The sequence below is a fragment of the Trematomus bernacchii genome, unplaced genomic scaffold (genome assembly GCF_902827165.1).
Source record: "Trematomus bernacchii unplaced genomic scaffold, fTreBer1.1, whole genome shotgun sequence".
Lineage (NCBI taxonomy): Eukaryota > Metazoa > Chordata > Actinopteri > Perciformes > Nototheniidae > Trematomus > Trematomus bernacchii.
The window spans coordinates 1,900,190-1,921,950 of record NW_022987771.1 but is presented as its reverse complement, the minus strand read 5'-3'; the positions used below and the strand labels follow the sequence as shown (position 1 = coordinate 1,921,950).

The following is a 21,761-nucleotide window of genomic DNA, read 5'->3' as shown; positions in this document are numbered from 1 at the left end:
ACTTTCATGACAAATGTAGACATCCGCAAGGACAGCAACACAAAGAAGTCATAATGAAGAAAGAAGGGTTGAATTCCTCCACTCTTAATGTCCGTTTGATGAGACGGCATCCTGCAAAGAATTAGGCAAAGACTTACCAGGAAAAGCATTGATCCCGGATATGAGATTTTCATTGGAGCCCGTGACCTTCTCTCCTGGCGCAGCAGCTGTGAACAAGCAGACAACAAAGAAGTGATTATTTTTAGACCACACAAATATTTACCGGTGCAGCAGGTGTGAAGTCGCACTGAGCGAGTTGCACTTACTCTCGGCTAGTTTTGCAAAGTCTTTGTTGAGCAGCTCCTCTGCTGTGAGCTTGGAGAAGTTATCGTCCCCAAAGGGGTTCCAGCTGGGCTGATTGTTGGCTGCAGTTGGGGTGGATTTGGTGTCAGAATCACCTGGATGATAGACGCTCTGCTGGGACGAGCAGGGGGAGCCGGAGGGAGTCGTGCTGGCTGATCTGCAGTGCACAGAGGAGTCAACGTAAACATGCTGCACAGAGAAATGTGATCATGGTTGTTAAGTCTGTGGACACTGGCTTACTGATGTATGCAAATACTAGAGAGTGAGCAGAGCTATTTAAAGACTCAATTGAGTGATTCTTCCTAAGCTGGATGCTGGAGGAAGTAAAAGGGTTGTTTATCCTCCGTCATGTCATATGAATGGACCGTCTATTCCCCCTTTCAGCTCACTCAGTCAGTGCAATGAAAGGACAGTTCATCCTCAGATCACTGAAGGGACTTCTTTCTGCTCACTTGGACTTGTTGAGGCTGGCCTCAGCTGCGGCCGCCTGCAGGAGCTGGGTGGACTTGCTGACTGGGACCCCGAACACGGCGCTGTGAGTGACATCGCTCAATATGCGTCGGTGGCCGCTCTTAGGGGCCATCTTTGGCGACGAGGGGGGTGTCAGGGAGCCGACTTTGTGAATCACCCGGCCAGCCGCCTATAAAGTAAACAAGAAACAGATGGGGGAAATATGAGATGAAATATCCTTGATGCCAACGGAGAGAATTTCTGTTTAGCACACAAGGACAGAACAAACAAATCAGACCCTGAAACGTACACAACCAGGCAAGCAAGATCCACTGGAAAATAAAATCTGCAAAAGAAGATTATAGATTCCATGAAAACCACCACCACAACAAAAAGAGGGGAAACTGTTTCCATACATAGATTGTATAAAAACAGATGCATCTTATCAAAGAGTACAGGCAACACACATTGAGAAGGACGACAAAGTAATACAAAATAACCACATTTAGAAGCAAGACGAGCACATACTGATTTGGTTAAGTGATTTGTGTATTTCCAACATAGCAATAATGAAAGCCTTTCTAGCCACACCACAAAAACATTGTCACATTCAATATTTTCCATATGAGATTATTCTGGCCTTCCCTGTGCCGAAGAAGAGGAAAAGTAATAGTAAGGGTGTGAAAGAAACGAGCTGGTAATCATCTCCCCGGCACAAAAGAGCAGCAGACGGCATCAGGAGAAGGATGTTACCCCAACCTCTGGGTCTGCTGAGGGACCAACCGCTGCAGACTCTGGGATCGGGGTCAGATGAGAAGCTGTGGGTTCATGGACAGGAGCTAAATGTTGCTGCTGCTGGTGTTGCAGGGCAATAACAGGAGGAACAGGCTGAGCTTTGGACTGCAGCAGGGTGAACGCCTGAGACGCTGCGTGTTGCTGCTGGACGCTCTGTGCCAAGTGATGCTACATAGGAATATCACACAGCCGAGCATGAGCAAGGCCCAGTTTGTCATGATGTATAGTTAGTTGACAAGTGCAGCCTCCTAAAGCATAGTATTTATTTTCTACCTGTTTGACTGTACAATGGAAATGAAGACATAACATGAGAAAGAGGGAGACAGACGGAGAGAGATAGACATGGGGAAGGGAGGGTGAGGAGAGATTCATTCACAACATTTAGGTGTTTGAGCCTTAAAAGCATAGATTCTATCCGAACAAACCAGAGATAATAGTATTGTAATTATGTTATATTTTAATATATCAACAATTTTTTAAAGAATACATTTCAAAATAGCTTACAGAGCGAGCTAAGGCCAACAAACAATAACAGAAGGTAAGAATTAGAGGGGGTCACGGTCCATTCCTGGACACTTAAATTACAAATAAATCATGGTAGCTGCATATTACAGTCTGAACCATGAGATAAAAAGATACTCTGGTCAAGCAACCGGGCAGGCCTTCTGCATGTGTTTGTATGTTTAAGATTAATTCAGGTCAATAGAGCAAACTGTGTGTTCTATCACATTGCTTTTCTTTTGCATGAATAGTGATATTTTGAATTAGAGCAGGAGTAGTTAAACAAGGTCTACACACAGGCTTTTTTTAAGCACAGATATCTCTCTAGGACAGGGGTGGGGAACCTGCGGCCTCCGGGCGGTATACGGTTCGCGAGACCATTTGATACGACCCTCGAGGTAATTTATAAACACAGGAACATTTAAGAAATCTAGCCCGCAAAAGAATTAAACAAGCGAGTACCTGTTTTTCCTGGCCAAGGTCAGGGTCCTTGAACACAACACGAGCCTAACGTGTCATCACGTGGTATATGTCTCGTCTGAAAGGGGTGTAGTTCTGCCGGAGAGCACCAGAACGTCGCTCCGGTACTTCATTTAAAATGGCAGTACCCATAAGGAGCCGTACACATGCCGCAGTTTTTGCGTGGCTGTGTCTTTAGTTGAAAGCCCAGTGGCGATCTGTTCATCTGACATACTGATCATACAGTCAATAACTTTGTTGTTATTAGCATCTGATTAGCTAGCTATGCTAACGAATATAAGAAGCTTTTTCTACAACCAGTGAGGTAAAGGCACATCTTTATATGATCATTATAGTTATACAAAAATAAGAGAATAAAGTAAACAGGTATAAAATACTATATGACAGTAAAAAAAAGTTGTTAATAAACAAGAATACAGTTTGAAAGGGGAGTGATTTGTAAAATATCCATAAAGAAAAAGTAAATCTGCTTACAGTTCTGTTTCATATGGGTGTTGAGAGATGTATCCATTGATCTCCTAATGTTGCTCTCAAAGTGCACCAGATTGATGCTTTTAACTTTAAAAAATCTTCCCGGTGGAGCATGTCCCCGGACCCCCCTAGAGGAGGTGAGGTCCACCCCCCACTAAAATCATGTCCACATAGATAGGAAACTAAATACATTTGCACACATCTTGTGTCCATATCTTTCTGTTTTGGTGGTCATGCCACAACCGTGCACGTGCATGCATGCTCGAGTCATTAATTATTAAGAGGTTGCTTTTTCTTTGCACAGCATGAAAGAAAGGCAAAATGAATGGGCTGTGATTTTAGTTTTTTTAAGCAGAGGTTGAGTTCAATAATTTGTACGGCCCTCGGAGGATGTTGTAAAAATTGAAATGGCCCTTGAGAGGAAAAAGGTTCCCCACCCCTGCTCTAGGAAGAGGAAGAATGAATGTGCTCTACCTGTAACAAATATACAAATACAAATATTTTTACCTGGAGCTATTTGCTTAAAATCCTCGGATGCTGTTTTTCTAGTTTGGAAATAAGCCTAATTTGCTCGAGAATGTGTCACCACATGTTGACAGCATCGCAACACACCATCCATCAGTGTCCCTGTGAGATGTTTTAGCACACTCAATGTGGCCAAAGCGTATTTACACTCCTGCTCTACCCGGACGCCTACCTGCTGGTTGCTCTGTGGACTCAGGAAGGCGGCGGCTTGCTGTTGCTTCATGAGGAGCTGTTGGTGCTGAGGGGTCGCCTGCGGCTGCATGTTGGCGGTCGGAGGGGTCTGAGGGGCAGCAGGAGTCTGTTGAGCTGCTTGGACAGCGGCTGCAGCTGGAGGAGGGACATTGATGCCAACACCTGGAAGGGATAAGACAAGAAGAATGAGAATAACGTAGTACTAAATGTATTATCTTTTCAATTTACACACGGCAGCTTTTGCACGTCTGTCCGTCCTGAGAGAGGGATCCTCCTTTGTTGCTCTCCCTGAGGTTTCTTCCATTAACTGTGGGGTTTCTTTGGAAGTTATTTCTTGTACAATGTGAGGGTCCGATTGATTGAACTATCTACTAAGATTTTCTTTTTAAGATGCAACCCTTTTATCTGGTGCCCTGGAGAATCGTGTTCTTGTTTTCATCCATGTGGCAAGTACACAAACACTTGAAATGATGTGAAAATAAAAAGGGATTTCAGTGTTTGACGAATCTTTAAATGTAAAAAACAAGACCTTCCAATTAGAAATTATTTTAATAAATGGTAATATTTTTGGTCCAATATCCACTTTCATCTAAAAACAAAACAAAATAATACTCAAAAACTTAACAAATGTATTAAGCATAAAACATTTAGCTCAATAGTTTTTTGATTTCTCTTTGATATAGTATTTCACGCATAAATTACACACATTATTTCCTTTGAGAAGAGTGCCCAGTGCTGCAGTAATTAATGTGACATTACTCCATGCTGTCTTTGTGACTGTGACACTAATGTAAAAGTGTAAATGTCAATCGCCTCATAAAAAGTTAATTAAAAGCCTTACAACAGGGGTGTCAAACTCAAGGCCCGGGGACCAAATCCGGCCTGTGATAACCTTGTTATAAGCAGGGGTGCACATAACTGGTACGCATGCGCGGCAACAATCTGAAATGCGTACCGTCACTTATGTCACAAAGCGCATTTGCGTACCGACGTACTTGTGAAGCTTTTCCAGACGACAGAGTCGGTCTCCGTGTGAACAGACAGGGCTGCTGTTAACGTCGTTAACATACAGGGTTAACGTCGGTCTGTCTTAGCGCAGGGCTGCTGGTAACGTCGGTCTGTACAGCAGCACTGCGCTAAAACAGCTGATCACAACGATCTGTGGTCACGAAGCTCTGTACTCCACTACCACCCCCCCCCGTTGACAATCGCGATACAGAGGGCTTAATGGGAACTTTGAGGGGAGCCAGAAGTTGGAGTACCAAACACTGACTCCAGGTACTCATCTGAGTACCTCACTGAGAAAGTTGTGTGCACCCCTGGTTATAAGGCAAGGCAAGTTTATTTATATAGCACCTTTCAACACAAGGCAATTCAAAGTGCTTTACAAAAATGGAAGACATTATGAAAATGGCATTTAAAATCAGTCATTAAAAAGCAAAGATAATAAAATAAACATTAAAAGAAAAAATACATGGATAAAAGTTAAAAGTTACAGTGCAGTTTAAGATGTGAATAGTTCAATTAAAAGCAGCGGCAAAAAGAAAAGTCTTCAGCCTGGATTTAAAAGTAGTAAGAGTTGCAGCGGACCTGCAGGTTTCTGGGAGTTTGTTCCAGATATTTGGAGCATAATAACTGAACGCTGCTTCTCCATGTTTAGTTCTGACTCTGGGGACAGAAAGCTGACCAGTCCCTGAAGACCTGAGAGATCTGGATGGTTCATAATGTAGCAGGAGGTCAGACATGTATTTTGGGCCTAAACCATTCAAAGCTTTATAAACCAGCAGCAGTATTTTGAAATCTATTCTTTGACACACAGGAAGCCAGTGTAAGGACTTCAGAACAGGAGTGATGTGATCCACTTTCTTAGTGTTAGTGAGGACTCGAGCAGCAGCTTTCTGAATTAGCTGCAGCTTTCTAATAGATTTTTTAGTGAGACCTGTGAAGACACCATTACAGTAGTCGTGTCTACTGAAGATAAAAGCATGGACAAGTTTTTCCAAATCCTGCTGTGACATTAGTCCTTTAATCCTAGATATGTTCTTTAGGTGATAGTAGGCTGATTTAGTAACGGTTTTAATGTGACTGTTGAAACTCAGGTCAGAGTCCATGACTACACCTAGATTTCTGGCTTTATCTGTTGTTTTGAACATTGCAGACTGAAGCTCAGCGCTAACTTTTATACGTTCTGCCTTGGCTCCAAAAACCATTACCTCAGTCTTATCTTTGTTTAATTGGAGAAAGTTCTGACACATCCAGTCAGTGATTTGTTCAATGCACTTACTCAGTGTTTGAATTGGAGCATAATCTCCTGGTGAAATTGTTACGTAAATTTGTGTGTCATCCGCATAGCTATGGTAACTTATTTTGTTGTTTTTCATTATCTGAGCCAGTGGTAGCATGTAGATGTTAAAGAGAAGAGGCCCCAAGATGGAGCCTTGAGGTACCCCACATGTCATATTTGTCAACTCAGATGTGTATTTACCTATAGAAACAAAGTTTTTTCTGTCCTTTAAGTAGGACTCAAACCAATTTAGAACTGTTTCCGAAAGTCCCACCCAGTTTTCTAGTCGGTCTAGTAATATGTTGTGGTCAACAGTATCAAACGCAGCACTGAGATCTAATAATACTAACACTGAAGTTCTGCCACTGTCTGTGTTTAAGTGGATGTCATTGAAGACCTTTACAAGAGCAGTCTCAGTGCTGTGGTTTGGACGAAATCCTGACTGGAACACATCCAAATAGTTATTTAAATGCAAGAAGTTACTCAACTGTTGAAATACAACTTTTTCAATGATTTTACCTAGAAATGGCAGGTTTGATATTGGCCTGTAATTGTTCATTACTGAAGCATCTAGATTATTCTTTTTTAAGAGCGGTTTAATGACTGCAGTTTTCAGGGCCTCTGGAAAAATACCTGAGTGAAGAGACTTGTTTACTATATGAAGTAGATCTGAGGCCATGCAAGGAAAAACATCTTTGAAAAATCCTGTTGGAATAATATCAAGGCAGCAGGAGGAGGATTTCAGAAGTTGAATAATGTCCTCTAAGTTTTTACCATTAATCTGATGGAATTGTGTCATGATGTCTGAATTGATATTAGGTGGACATAGGGACAACACATTTGCTGTACTTGATACAGAGGCACTGACTGCTTGTCTAATTTTCTGAATTTTGTCAGTGAAGAAGGAGGCAAAATCATTGCACGCCCTGGTGGATAGAAATTCAGAGGCTACTGACACTGGGGGGTTAGTTAGTCTGTCGACGGTAGCAAACAAGGCACGTGCGTTGTTTTTGTTTTTGGTAATGATGTCAGAGAAGAAAGACTGTCGTGCGTTTTTCAATTCCAAATTATAAAGGCCAAGTCTCTCTTTATAGATTTCAAAGTGAACCTGGAGATTTGTTTTTCGCCACCTACGTTCAGCTTTTCGACACTCTCTTTTTTCTGTTCTCACGGTCATGGCCTTTCTCCATGGAGATATTTTCTTGCCAATCACTTCCTTTACCTTAGTTGGAGCAATGGCATCTATAACATTTTTAATTTTTGAATTAAAATGATCTACTAGCTCATTTACTGAGATGTTAGCAGGGGAGAGTGTGGATGAAAAATTATGAGTAAACATTTCCCTAGTATTTTCAGTTAAATATCGCTTTGTGGTTACCTCTTTCTGAACATTTTTGTGAACAGAAATAGAGCTCTCAAAGAAAACACAGGAATGATCAGAGAGTGCAACATCAGTCACCACAACCTTTGAGATATTCAGACCCTTTGAGATAATTAAGGTTACATGGCGATCTACAGAAGCACGTTGCCCATAAACTACATGTCCTTTTTTCTCTGAATTTGGCAGTTTTTACTTCAAAATGTGCCTTTTTCTCAGAATTGTTATTTTTTTCCAAAATGTTACGTTTTTTTTCAAAATGTCACTTTTTGTTTTGATTTTGACTTTTTTTCCAGAATTTGGCTTTTAAAAAAAAATCATTTTGTGACATTCTCACTGAACAGACTTGCAATTATTTGCCCTAGACTTCTTCTTTCAGACGTAGTTAATTATGAAGTTATTACCCTATCTTATAATAATCCAATGCAGAGGCAATCATGTAAATGTAATACATTATTTTATATATATTAAATATTTATATATGTATATTTATAAAGTCTTAAAGTTACAACCGGCCCTTTGAGTGCAACCATAATGCTGATGTGGCCCTCGATGAAATTGAGTTTGACACCCCTGCCTTACAAGAACGAGCTAATTGAACCACTGGGAATACAAGCCCTTAATAGGAATGAGCATTTGACTGTGCTGAGTTCAATACAAGATGTCACTGAGTCAAGGATAACTGTCTCCATTAACACAGGGCCCCTTTATCTGGTATGAATGATGATAACACACAGAGGTATCACAGATCATACCTATGGCCTGGGGGGCTCCAGAGGCCACATTGGGTCTCTTGCGGGGGGTGAGAGCTGGCTGGATGGGGAGGATGCATGATATCGGCTGAGGTTGAGCCTGGCCAGCTTTGGGTCGTTGGCGAGGTGCGATTGAGGTTTCCAAGGTAGGAGTGGGGTCTGAGAGCCTGATGGAAGGGAAAGAGAAATGTGACGAGAAATGTTAACGTTTTTTCCCTAAAAAATAAATCTTAAAGGTCCCCTATTATACTGTTTTTCATCAATATATTATCGGTCTCAGATATATACAAAACATGTCTCTGAAGTGTTTGGCTCCAAACACCAAACAGATCATTGCAGCATCCCATAATCCCCTCTGTTTCAGCCCTGTTTCAAAAGTGCTGATTCTCTGTCTGTTACTTTAGATGAAAATAAGGAGCCCCTCCCCACGCCCCTCTGAGAGAGATTTGGTTAGAAAGAACACAATGGTGCTCTAGGAGGAGATTCAGGTGATAAGGTGGGGGGGGGGGGGGGGGGTTACCTTGGTTGGTGATTGGCTAATGGTTGCACAAGCCAAAATATCGTTATGACATCATGAAGTGGCCAAAATCTGATCAGCTCATTTTCTGACAGGTTTTTCTATAAATGGATCAGGACAAAAAGTGAGAGAATCTTTTTTCCTGAAACTTTCAGAACCTCTTTACACAGAGGGGACACGTGTTGATGTATAAAAGACATGGAAATGTGGATTTTGCATAATAGGTGACCTTTAAATTCTTCCCTCACCTTGTATTGTGTGTGTCTTATCTTACCTGGCTTTGATATGACTCTTTTTGGCCACTGCTTCACTGGCTCTGATGGGCTCGGGAAGTTTTGCGGGAATAGGGGAATTCTGCAAGAGTAAGAGGATTGAATTTTTTAATTAAATCAAGGGTAATCACATTTCTTAAATAGCTTGAAACACTGGGGTATTAGGAAATATTTTGAGTGTTAAAGATACAATCCAGTATTGATTTGAAACTTCCGCACCATTACTGCAAAGTGAATACAATTTAAAAAGGTGAATTCAGAATTTGGCTGACATGTTGCTGTGTTACTTTGAAATACTTGAAAAAAGGGTATGATGGATGGATGGCAGCCAACTGGCAAACGCTACAAAGCCTCCCTTCCCTTTAATATAATTACTTCCTTGATAACTTTTCTTAGAAAGCAGCAAGGACACGGAAACCACTTTATGTGAGATACATAAGAAGTCCTATATGGTTATTAAAATAATAGCTGTGTTAATATATAACACTAACCCTACAGAATATCATCATCTCAAATTCCTGGCATTGCTCTTGCCATGGTGACTTACATGTACATTTGGGACTGGACACTCTCGTCTAGCCAGTTTAAAGGCAAAGTAGGATATTTGGTAGATGTCTGGTCTCTTATCTGGGTCAGGTTCCAGCATGTATCCTGAGAAATCAATAACAAAGCATGTTTGTTTAAAAAAACATCCAAACCTACAGTTACTGCACATATACAGGACGCATAGGCTGAAAGCAGGGCAGTGTGTTTATTGTGACGATCAAGGTTACTCACTGATGAGACAGTGCATGTCCTGGGAATAGCGGGAGTTGTCTGGAATAGTGAAACTTCCATCACAGATAGCCACCTGGCTCTCCCCGAAGGGAACCGTGAAGTAGCACAGCTTGTAGAGTAGACAACCCATGGCCTGTATAGACAAGAAAATCAAGTCACTTTATGTAAATGTAAGGTTACATGTCCAGTGTTTCCCATACATTGATTTATTTGTGGCGGGCCGCAACAATTAAATATCGTCCGCCACAAATGGAAAAGAATAAATAAAAATAATAATCTTTTTATTTATTTTTTATTTAAAATGTTGGTGGTCTACTCTAATGGATAGTGAGGTGGGCTGATGATCGGAAGGTTGCGAGTTCAAATCCCGCCTGGAACACCACTACTAGTGTGCCCTTGAGTAAGGAGTTGTAAATCATATTTTTGGGAGAATAAACCCCACAGATCCTCAACTCCGGTGTGTCTCACTCATTAACAACGCAACACAGAGCAACAAGAACATTGTCTACAGTAGCCATGAACTTGCATGTATTTTCTTATTTGAGGGGGGGGGGTGGATGCGTGGGCCACCCGAATAGGTTAAGGGGCCTTTGGCTTTTCTTGCCGGGGGGGGGGGGTGCGGTGCCCCCACAAAGAGAATCAAATTATGTTGGAAACACTGATGTCACTGTCATGGTGAATTAATATTAGCTATGTGGCATAGTGATAATAAACACAGCTTTCTCACCCAAATGTCAGCCTTTGTAGTGATAATCATTCCAGCGTAGAGGTTGACCATCTCTGGAGCGCGGTACGACAGAGTAGTGTACCTGGTTTAAAGAACACACTAATGAGCTTTGTATTTTTTTAAGCAGAGAAAGGATCATAAGAGTAAAGAGCCCAGTAAAAAACCCACTTTTTGATTTCCTCCTCCACCACTGGCACCCCCTCTGTCTGAGGGTTTTGGAAGCGGTTGGTGGCACTCCCAAAATCACAGAGCACATAATGTCCCCGGTCGTGCAGAAGGATATTTTCCACCTGAATGAACAAGACAAAAAGAGACCTGTCAGAACTTAGTGCTTGAAAAGACCTCACATTACAGTTCTTCCAAATAATGACCAATTAACTATCCTTATGCCGTGAGAAGCATTCTATAAAGTGAATTAGACTTGCCTTAAGATCTCGATGGACGATTGGAGTATTGCACTGGTGGAGACGAGCGAGCGCCTCGCACGTGTCACAAAAGATCTGAAGCACCTCGGCCTCAGTGAAGCCCGTCTGCAGCCGCTGGTTCATTAGGTTAACCACCTGCCCACCTGCATAGAACAGATACAGTCAACTAAGGTATAATGAATAACTTTAATGTGTCATTTTATATTTGACTTACTACATTTTACAATTTATTTTTTTACTATTTGAATCAGTGAGAGATACAGTTTACACCGTTCTTTTTCAATCAATTCTTGAGACACTTTAAAACTGAAAAATATTGTAAAGAAGATGAAAGAATTGTTTAATTACTGTAAATTCAACACTGCATTAACATTGTGGGTTTTATGGAAAGTTTGTTTGAATGGAATATATCTTATGTTACAAGCACAAGATATATTAGATTGAGAAACTAGACAGTGATGTAAATATTTATACATTCTATAAATAACACCACTCAGCAGCGTATTGAATTAAACAGACGTTTTATTGACCATAGACAGCTGTTGTCTAAATATTTGCATCGAACTGAACAGGAATCTGTGTGAAGCTGAGGGTAATGGAGCTTTGAGTTCAATAAAGAAATGGGGGGGGTGGGTGTATTTACCTCGACAGAAGTCCATTAAGATTAGGACTTCCCAAACATCGCCAGCTCCAACTGCTGTAATGCTGGAGTCCAGGAAACCAACTATGTTTTTGTTGCCCACTAGGTCCCTCTGTGTACAGAGAAAGCAACAGTGACAGACAATTTGGATACAACATAATCATACATTCTACAGGCTTTGAAACATTTGGGTAAGTAAATAGCAAAGAAAACACCCATGTTTATAGATATTTAGTCTATTTTTAACAGAGTTGCTGATTCTCTGCCAAAGGTCCGGACGTTATGATGATAACCATCTAGCGATAGTCATGCCAACCAGGGTGTGGCTGCTGGAACTGAGTTAGTGTCACTTATAGTAAGGTCTGCAGTGAGTAGATTAACTTCCAAGGGAGCTTAGATTGCATTTATTACAATACAACCCTTGAGCTCGCTTCTGTTACTATCACTATTCCTGGGTCAATGAGTTGTCTCAGATAAAGTGCTTCTACTTAAAGTGCATAGGTCTTAAAGCATTTAGGGCTTGGTCACATTCAGACCACAGAAGTATTTCAATTGAAAACTCTTTCAACTGTTTGTGTTACATGACCATCTACAAGTAGTGTCAGAAAATAAAAATATACTGGACCGTGTTACTCACCATGATCTGAATCTCAAGTTGACAGACTTGCAGATCATTGTCATTGTTGACATACATCCGTTTGAGTGCACAACGTACGCCTTGATGAGTCCGCACCAGAAAGACTATGGCGAAACCTCCTGCAAATGAACGGAGAGATGGAGAAGGAGACATTAGAACAAAGAAATATATATTTTCTGAAGAAAAACTAAATACACTGTAGTCGAGAATAACTCATTAAAAATGTCCTATTGCACTGTGTTATTTTTATGTGTAGCTATAAGAGGAACAAGTACATACATGGTGACAGTTCTTGAAGTGAAACTGATTGTTTTAAATTATCACTACGGTCCCTGTCTGTTGCAGATATTCTGTTGTTCTCCAAAAGTATAACTTGTAAAAAAAACTATTGTGTGTCAAATACTGATTCTGACAGCTACTTTCTTTTTTGAGAGCGTCTCAAAACGTCCCCCAGCAGTATTCTGTCAAACCCTGACATATTTTGATCCTGGTAGCTAATGGGGCTGATTAATGGAATTAAGGAATAGGATTATCCTTAACTAAGATTAGGGTTGCAAAGGGGCGGAACATTTCCGGTACATTTCCATGGGAAGTTAAGCTGGGGAATTTTGGAAATATTCCATATTGGAAACTTTCCATGGGAATTTATGGGAACTAACTGGGAATTGAGAGTAATGTAATCAAATTGTATCATATCCAAGCATAAATATAAACATTTTGTTTTGTCATAAGAAAACATCCATGCAAAATGATACAATTAAAAAACATGACATTTCAACAGATTTATTTGTAAGTACAACAGAACAAGTTTTAATTATTTTATTGAACAATCATTTGTTTCATTGAAGAACAAAAACATGAATGTTGAGTTAAATATTACTTCTATAAATCATCTGTGCATGTGATGGAGGAATGCACAGTGCCTGTAGGGGGTGTGGTCTCAATAGCCATGCAGTAAGCAGTGTGCTATGTGCATGTGATTGAGGAACGGCATGGATATTCAAGTGTACTTGAATGGCATCTGTTTGTTTTAGTCAAGATTATGCTAAAATATACTTTCCCCAACTATATTTAAGCTCCCTATGAAGAGCCAACCTTCAATTTTGAAAATTCCCAGTTTATTCCCTTAAATTCCCATGGAAAGTTTCCATCTTTGAAAATTCCCGTTATTTTGTAACCCCAACTAAGACATGGATTTCATGTTATTATAGTGCTAAGGTTGGTAGGGAGTGATTAACGGGAAAAAAACTGTGAGAAATAGATGAATGGTTGGCGGGCAGGCGGGCTGGGAGATTGGTACGAGGTGTACAGCACTGTGTGAGTCAGCAGCAGTGCTGAAGAAAATGATGCAAGAAGACACAACTGACAGAGGATACAGGAAGTGAGAGAATGAATCATCCCACCTTTGCTCGCAGTGATGCTGACACATGGGGGAAACTACATGTCAGCTGTATGTATCCTCGAGCCACCAGCAACCACACAAATGAATAAAGGATACGTCTTTCAACAGATATGAATAACTATACCGGTCAAGTCACAAGGAGAAAGCATTTACCAATGAAGCTTACATTGCAGGTTTTTCTACAAACAGACTGCACCACACTGGAATGTGAACTGTGGGATAATCTATTGTCTTCACTGGATTGCAGATATGAACTGGCCTCCGCTTGCATTTTGTTATCTCTTCTTTTTATGTAGCAGGTTGTTGTGTTAGTGCAGCTCTTCTGTTCACAGCTTGTGTTAATGCCATGCACTGGGCTGACTCATCCAGCTTGCATTACTAAACCCAACGCAGCTCCATGTGAATGGTCTGGATGACTTTTGATAAGGACTGCCTTGGGACTATGAGCTGTATCATTAAATAAATGCACAGAGTACAAAAAGATGATAAGAGTCAACACATTCTCACTTAAACACCTTCTAACAGGCTTGCCTAAATGATTAATTTAATACAACAATCCTCAGACTACAATTAAATCATGTTTGTTCAGTGTTATATCTTGTTTGGAACAGGGTGGAGCTGGTTCAGCATTGATGACAACACACCTCACAATTTCACTTATGTCATCAGCTATAAACTCAATACTGGAAAATTCACAATGAAGTGCAAAAATGTGCAACACAGAGCTGCACCAACAGGCATGTTAGTGTCCGAGCACTTGGCTGAGTGATTAGTGTTAATAAGACACAGAGAACTAAACATTGTGCTCCAGAACATGGGTTTTAATGAGGACACTATCAAACTAACAGAGAGCCTATCGTGAATTAGAATAAAGAGACGTCATGAACAGCGTTTCCGCCAGGGGGGCATCTTGCCGTCATTTGACGGCCTTATTCAGCGCGGAACGCCCCGAACTCGAGCCGAGGGCATCCAAAAAAAAAAAAAATTCGAGAGAAGATCGAGTTTTTATCGCTTGAAATGACGAAAAGGAAAAAGGACAAGGACATCCCTCTGTTGGAGGGGCAAAGGAGTCTGGTGGGATTATTTTCGCCGCCAGCAAAGCGTGTTCCTGTGACGGAAAGTGTACTGCCGGCGAGCCTTGACGGGGGGTGCTAGTGGAGCACACGCGTGAACTGCGAGCGCCGGAGCCTCGCAGCGGCGAAACTGACGCTCCGTGGTAAACTGTGGTAACACGAAGAGCCGTTTAGGAGCCGAAAGAGCCGGCTCTTCTTAGTGACTAGTCACTAAGAAAAGAGCCGGCACTTCTTAGTGAGCCGAGCCAAATGAATTCCCATCACTAATACGTAAAGAGATAGTATCTATAACTTAAGGGACGGCTCAATTCAAAATTCAAGTCACGTGACACGACGTCACCCCCCGCTCTCGGGGTGGACGCCCTCTCAGCCCTGGTCTGGCGGAAACACTGGTCATGATGAACACATGAAACACGCATGTGAGTGTGTTTGTGTGTGGTACGTCAGAGTTCAGACAGTTGACTTTCAGAGCCTAATCTGAAATGCCGGTAGGAAATTAAAAGGATTAGCGGGCTTCTTAAGCAACATTTTTAGCAGTGGTCTTCAATCTCAGTAGACAGTGCGAGCAAATAGTTGTAAGTAGAACTACAAATAGCCACTGCCTCGTGACGTAACTGACTTTAAGGATTATACCCCTCTAGCTGTATCCACGCTCAAGCAAATGCACACAAACGTAAACCTTCAGGCACTGCTATGAAAAGCGCAGAGATTGGTAAAAGTGTCCTGTTACAAGTTCTCATCAGTGTAATGGAAGTTATATAACTACCATCACATTTCCTTACAACTACTATGTTGTTAACAAACATGCTTGCAGCAGGGTTACATGACCCCGCAGCGACAGCAATAAATACTAGCTGCAGTCTCATCTACTTGATACTAAGTAAGCATTGGTCTTATTAGTCTTTGTTAGAGGGGGGGGGGGGGGGGGGCACTGATTCAATGCAACATGTTACATTTCCAGAACAGGGCTAATGGTACGAGGAGTGAGTAACTCTATATGGACAGAAGAAAACACACCTTGTTGATAAAGACAGAAAGCTGTCTCTCGGAAAGTCCTGTGAGGACAAATTAGAGACAGCTGCCAGAAGCCCAAATGTCTAAAAAAAGGACTTCAATAATGAGATTCCGAACAAACCTTGAGGCCCAAAGCCACCAGTATGTCCTTCTGACTGCTTTTGTCTGCTTATTGTAAAACAGGCTTCATTTCAGTTAAAGGCAACAGAGTTTAACAATAACAACAAAGGGAGTAGACACAATTCCAAATCAAGCAGAAAGCCCACAGAAATTAATAGCCCAGACTACAGCCAAAACCATCTGAACAAATAGACTAAGTGACACTAGGGGGGAGTCACATTGCAAGCAGTTGGTCCACTCCCAAAGCAAGATTAAATATGATCTGCAGAAAAAACATTCCAACTAGGATTTTGTGAAAGGATCTATAATTTTAGGGAATTAGTATCTTTCACGGTCTAAATCGGGTTGATGAGGATGAGTGGTGCCTCTCTCGAGTCAATCTCTAGCAGTTCCAACTTTTCTTTTTTCAGAACTGATTAGAAAACTCAGATGCACTCTGCACAAATTCCACTATATGTTTCCACTGGCATGTCAATGCGGGGTATAACTGCGGTTGGATGTCTAACACATTCATAAAGGTAAGATGTGGCCAAACACATGGGGCCCATCTATAGTACTGATGAATTAATCAGTCTTCTTTCATCTATTATTCAGTAACAGCCACTCTTCGCTAACAGGGCATGGCAGACTCTCATTGCAAAGACAAATGACCATAGGAAACTTGTTCGCCCCATATCAATACGTTTGTTTAACCATGTTCTGGTTAAGACCAGTTTTCAGAAAAACATTTCTCGGCCTTCAGCTCAATGACTGGGATTAACCTACAGCTAATAAACATTGTTTTAAGATAGATAAGTGCAGGCCCCAGGTATGTTATGAAAGACCAGGTTTGTCACGAGGTCAGGTTTTATGTGTCTGCCCATCCCGATAACCTTTCCCTCTTTTTCAACATCAAAACTTCTAATATCTGCATTTGTAATTTGTTACTCCCTCTGTAAATATCAAGACAGATGAGTCAGCATGGCATTGGTCCTTAACAAAACAGTAGAAAATCCAGTTGTACAATTAGGGTTCCTCCAAGCCTAGAGCTAAAATGTGCTGTATTTCAAGGAGAATCAAATCTGATTAACTGACAATTATATTCACACCCACTCCTACATTTAAATCATTTTTCAATTGAGCAATTAAACAAAAGAAGAAAGGATAAGAAAGTAACCTAAGAGCACAAAAGTAAAGTCTGACTGGAAATTGAAAGAGCATTAAAAGAGTTTCCTTGGTGGTCACAATTAATACAACTGTCATGGCAATGTGCCAATACGAATGACCATTGCCTTTCTCATAATTCACATATGATAAATGTATAGTATATCATTTGGTTTGTAGTCTACTCAGGCCATAACCCCCCAAAAAACAGGCCCACACATAATGTTACTTGACTCAAAACAATGTGGTACAGGGCAGACTGTGGATCTAGATAAGCGTGTTTGTGTGACATGGGTGTAATCCACACAACAGTAAGCCACATAGTTCACCTTCTGCGACAATTTCCTCCACGGTCACCTGATACCGTCCAATGGTGAAGACCCGTCCGATGAAGCCGTCTCCGCCGCCGGATCCAGCGCCTCCTCCACCGGCTCCAGATCCAGGCCCGGAGCTCACCAACTCCCGACGAGAGTCAAAGAATTTCTTCATTTTCCCAACAGAGGTTATTCAAAGCAAGTCCAAAATGTATTAGTATCGTAACAACAGTTTGGATTGAAGCAGTCCCGGTGCGCTGTTGTGCTGGTGTTAACGCGTAAGCAGTTTTTCAAAAATTGAATGAAAGCTAGCTTCGAGGCTAAATGCTAGCTTACTTAGCTGGACCTTAAATATTCCAAACACTGCGGTCCGACGCACCTTAGCTAACTCATGGTTTGAACAGCAGGCGGAGTCAAATTCTGTTGAGAAAATAATACGATATAACGTCCATGCGGAAGTCAACTATTTTCCTCTCTGAAGCGAGAGTAGCACTGGCTGGCTAATTTAGCCCGAAAAAAACACTTGTTAGCCGTTAGCACAAAGCTAGCTCAGCAGCTAGGTACGGTGACAGCTGTCAGTTGATAGGCTGGAAGCCAGGTAGGTCCTAAGTGTCCAATGCAGTTTATTACACATCTCCGATTATATCTTCCACCTGAAATAAACCTTAGTTCATCTGCTGCCCTTTTAATCTTTGTCGCATAAAAAATGACAGACCTCCACTGCTTTTGTGCGTCCAGCAGCCTGTGTGGAGGCTGGTCCACTAACTTAATGACAGAGCTAACGTAGCTACAAACAGAGAGGATGCTATGGGGAGAGTCTCCAATGCGGACTGCGCTGCTGGACCTCTCTTCATGTGATTGGTCAGAGAAACAACAACTTCCTGTCAGTCCACGCTAGTCCCCTGCTAATACATGCTGGTCCCTCTGGCAGAGGTGTAAAGTAAGTACTTTACTCAAGTAATGTACTTAAGTACAATTATGAGATACTTTTCATTTTATGCCACTTTGTATTTCTACTCCACTACAATTCAGAGGTAATTCGTGTAATTTTACTCCACTACATTTATTTTATACCTTTAGTTACTTTGCAGATTTGGATTAATAATGTGAAATATAGACAACACCTAAAAAGGACTTTAGTTACACCTACAGTAACATTTGCAAGTTACCCTGCAGTAGGCCTATACAAAGTAATTCAAACTAGCTGCATAGCTTCGATAAACACATTAATGCATCAATACTTATAATCAAACATATTAAATATATTATTCTGAAATGGAATTAAATAGAGGAAAGTGAGATTGTTGTAATCGGCTTAAATTGAGCATGAATGCAATTTTGCACTCACAAAAACGAAGAACACTGAAAAGGCTAGGGATTGCAGCATATTTCTTTGTCATAGGCTGTTTAAAAACTATAATACACAATTCTCTTGCCGTACTAATTCACAGGGCTCTATGCCTTCCGGTATTTTAGTGTGAGATCAGAGTCTTGAAAACAAAATAAACAGACAACAGTCTTGTCATTAGTTGTCTGTACTGATATTTGCAGACATATTACAACAAATCAGTTTCAAGTTGTTTAATCTACACCAAGACGATTTGTATTTTAAATTGCATACAGTATGAGCTGCCTTGCATTCAATCTTTATTTATTTATTTATTCATCAGTCTGGCTCTTTCTTTTAATTTTCTTTCCTTTCCTTGCCTTTTCTATCTATTTATTTCCTTTGATAAATATATAGGGTAGGAAACAGTTAAATAAATCCTTTCCTTCTTGTCTATATGAACTAAAACCTACTCATATCACTATTTGAAATCTTGCAGCAGAGACAGTGAGGAATGTTCAACTTTAATTGCAACCCCACTGGAAATGAGCTACGACCTTGTTTTTCAGTTAAAGGAATCCCATTTGGTTTCGATGTCTTATCACACAATAAACACACGATTAAATACACAGTGACACATGAAACAAGAACTCTGCTCATGTGTCAACCCCCTTGAATATTTATAGTAAAACAGAGATAACAGAACTGATATGTCATCACTCTAGACCTCCTAGTTTCTAATATGAAAATGTGGGCCACAACATTCATATATGGTCTGTTGTGAATACACATCCCTCCTCACACTGCACGTCCATGTTTTTATAGTTTCATGCTTTTTTTTAATCACAGACTCTGTTGGTCTTCCAGTATCTTTTAATAGAAATGTAGCAGATATATTCAGAATATCAATTTGTTTTTAGAACTTCTTCATACTTGAGTGAAATCCAGTGAGCCAGCTCAAAGGTTACACATTTTCTGAGTTGGTTTTAAAATTGATAAAAGGCCTGGTTGGCTGCTTTTCTGAATGTGATAATGTCTCCTGCAGGGGGCCCTGTTTCATTACTTTATACATGTATGCAGGACCTGCTTTTTTAACTCACCAATTTACAGAGCTTCATTAAAGTTTGATACTACCATTATTCATTGCTTATCTCAAAAGTTGTACAATATTGAGTTGCATCCATCATCCATCTGTGTGTGTTTGTTTTGGGGGAGTCATGTTAAGCTTTCAACAGACTTCTTAAAAATACTTGTCAAGCTCTTTTATTGATGTTTGTATTAATTGACGGACAGTTTAAATTCCACAGCGACCACTCTCCTCATTCGTTCCCTTACTACCTGTGCAACTCAACGTGTTTGCAAACTATAATAATCAAGCACTACATGCATGTTTTACATTTCAACTGTTAGTGTTTTACTTAATGCACAACGAGCTGCTTAATAAACACTGCTGTTGATTCATAATAATCTCTCATGTATCTGTCTGTAACAATGTATGTATGCATGACTATTTGTTTAAAGAGTACAGGATGTTCATTTTAGCACAGCTAATGCCTTGGCATTCATGTAGCCACACTTTTTAAAACATGTGGTGACCATTTTCTAAAATAATAGAGCCATTAAGCTATTTGAGCCGGAGAGTCGTTAGTGCTCTGGTGATAAATGACAAAGCTGTGATGCATTCTTTCTTCTGCGTTCATACAATATGCTAGATCTCTGCTGACCAAAAAGCCAAAAGCAAACATACTGTGTACTTATTTTTTGGGGTTAGATAATGTGAAATGCTGGGTCAGAAAAGCAAGCATCATGTATGCATGCCAGCAGAACAGTGTCTAACAGGGCCTGTGAACTGAGTAGAGTGAGAGTTACATCCTTAGAGAAGACAAATCTGTCCCTTGAGTTTACAAATAACTCAACAACTTTGATATTAATCAATGTCCGTCTCTTAGTTGATTTGTGGTCACTTAAATAAGCCTCTTACACATGCAATATCCAATATTTCAAAAATATGGGAGTGATCCTCCAGCCAAAATCTATCTTTGAAGTGTAAAACCCTCTGTAGACTTGAAAGGAAATCAGAAAAATCTCAGGAAATGCTGGTGGACTTTAAGGCAAGATGTGTCAATGGAGACCAGTAGCCTACTTCGCTTCCAAGAATAGTATCAAAACACCCATGTGGAAACACTTGTGTTCAAATCTGTATGGCTTTTATACATCCATATACTCGATTTGTTCCATATATTCCCTGTTTTGCCAAAACACATCAGAATCACATGATGGCGCACGAGTTTGGGGTGCATGCGTACGGTGAAACTTTAATAACTTTTACGCTTTAACCTCAACTTCGACAACAAGAATGCCAGATTGAGATTGCAAGCCGGATAATGTTTTAACTCCTGAGCGCACTAATGAAGATTAAACCACTTCACATCAATTACGCAGCCTGACCTTTATCTTTTCTCATTTATCCCTCTTCAAATAAACGATTAAATGAAATAAATGAATGTTCCGCACAAAATGACCTTTCATTAAATGTCCATTGTTCTTAGGTTAATGTCAGTGCATTGTCTACTGTCTGTCCCAGCTAGGTGTCACAGCTAATTGTTAAGATGTATTAAGGTGACTCAATACCAGACAGTAGAAATAACTTTTCTACTGGCAAAATGGTTTTTAATGTTGTTCATGCATAATCACATTACAAAAAGAATACGTCTACTTATGCATACCATTAAAAACTCTTTAAACAACATCCAAGTTTTGATTAGATATTCCGTTAAGCTTGCTAAAAAACGGCACAAAGTAGTCACGAAAGAAGTCTGTGTATATTTAATCCAAATCAAAGCAGATGGATCCCAGTTCCTGATGGATAGTTTATTTTTGAAAAACAAATCAAACACGGTTCTTAGAAGAGGTTCGTCAGCTTCCTTCCTCTCTGCTGGTTTGTTTGGCATTGACTACTCTTTTAGAGTAGCTGATTATTCGACTTTTTGGAGTGTGTGAGACAGAACTGGAGTGCCCTCTTTCTCTCCAGTAGCAGACACACTACACATCTGGATCTCATCCCTCTGTAAGGAAAGCCAATCATTACATACCTGAGCATACACTCTTGACTTTCCACGGACACGCCAATAGAGGTTCAAGCCTTAATTAATGTGCCCATTTGTCAAAGTAAAGATTTTCATAAGCACAGTCCAAACTCTGAC

The 21,761-nt window shown here is 40.5% G+C and overlaps 1 protein-coding gene across 13 annotated transcripts in view; it reads right to left on the bottom strand.

Moving 5' to 3' along the window:
- The window catches only part of LOC117496870 (AP2-associated protein kinase 1-like), a 31,008-nt gene extending 12,939 nt beyond the window's left edge, over positions 1-18,069 (bottom strand). For 10 of the 13 annotated variants that reach the window (XM_034148693.1, XM_034148697.1, XM_034148699.1 and 7 more), the window contains exons 1-15: positions 17,247-18,069; positions 12,166-12,284; positions 11,532-11,640; positions 10,889-11,031; positions 10,632-10,753; positions 10,464-10,545; positions 9,737-9,869; positions 9,507-9,610; positions 8,962-9,041; positions 8,174-8,337; positions 3,737-3,918; positions 1,546-1,755; positions 795-982; positions 306-499; positions 138-206 (exon numbers count right to left, since the gene is read on the bottom strand). In XM_034148693.1, the coding sequence (XP_034004584.1) occupies positions 138-206; positions 306-499; positions 795-982; positions 1,546-1,755; positions 3,737-3,918; positions 8,174-8,337; positions 8,962-9,041; positions 9,507-9,610; positions 9,737-9,869; positions 10,464-10,545; positions 10,632-10,753; positions 10,889-11,031; positions 11,532-11,640; positions 12,166-12,284; positions 17,247-17,406 (2,059 nt within the window). In that variant the 5' untranslated portion in view covers positions 17,407-18,069. The remainder of the gene's footprint in view (positions 1-137; positions 207-305; positions 500-794; positions 983-1,545; positions 1,756-3,736; positions 3,919-8,173; positions 8,338-8,961; positions 9,042-9,506; positions 9,611-9,736; positions 9,870-10,463; positions 10,546-10,631; positions 10,754-10,888; positions 11,032-11,531; positions 11,641-12,165; positions 12,285-17,246) is intronic. The other 3 variants (XM_034148694.1, XM_034148698.1, XM_034148701.1) reach the window with 2 other exon arrangements.
- Positions 18,070-21,761: the final 3,692 nt, after the last annotated feature.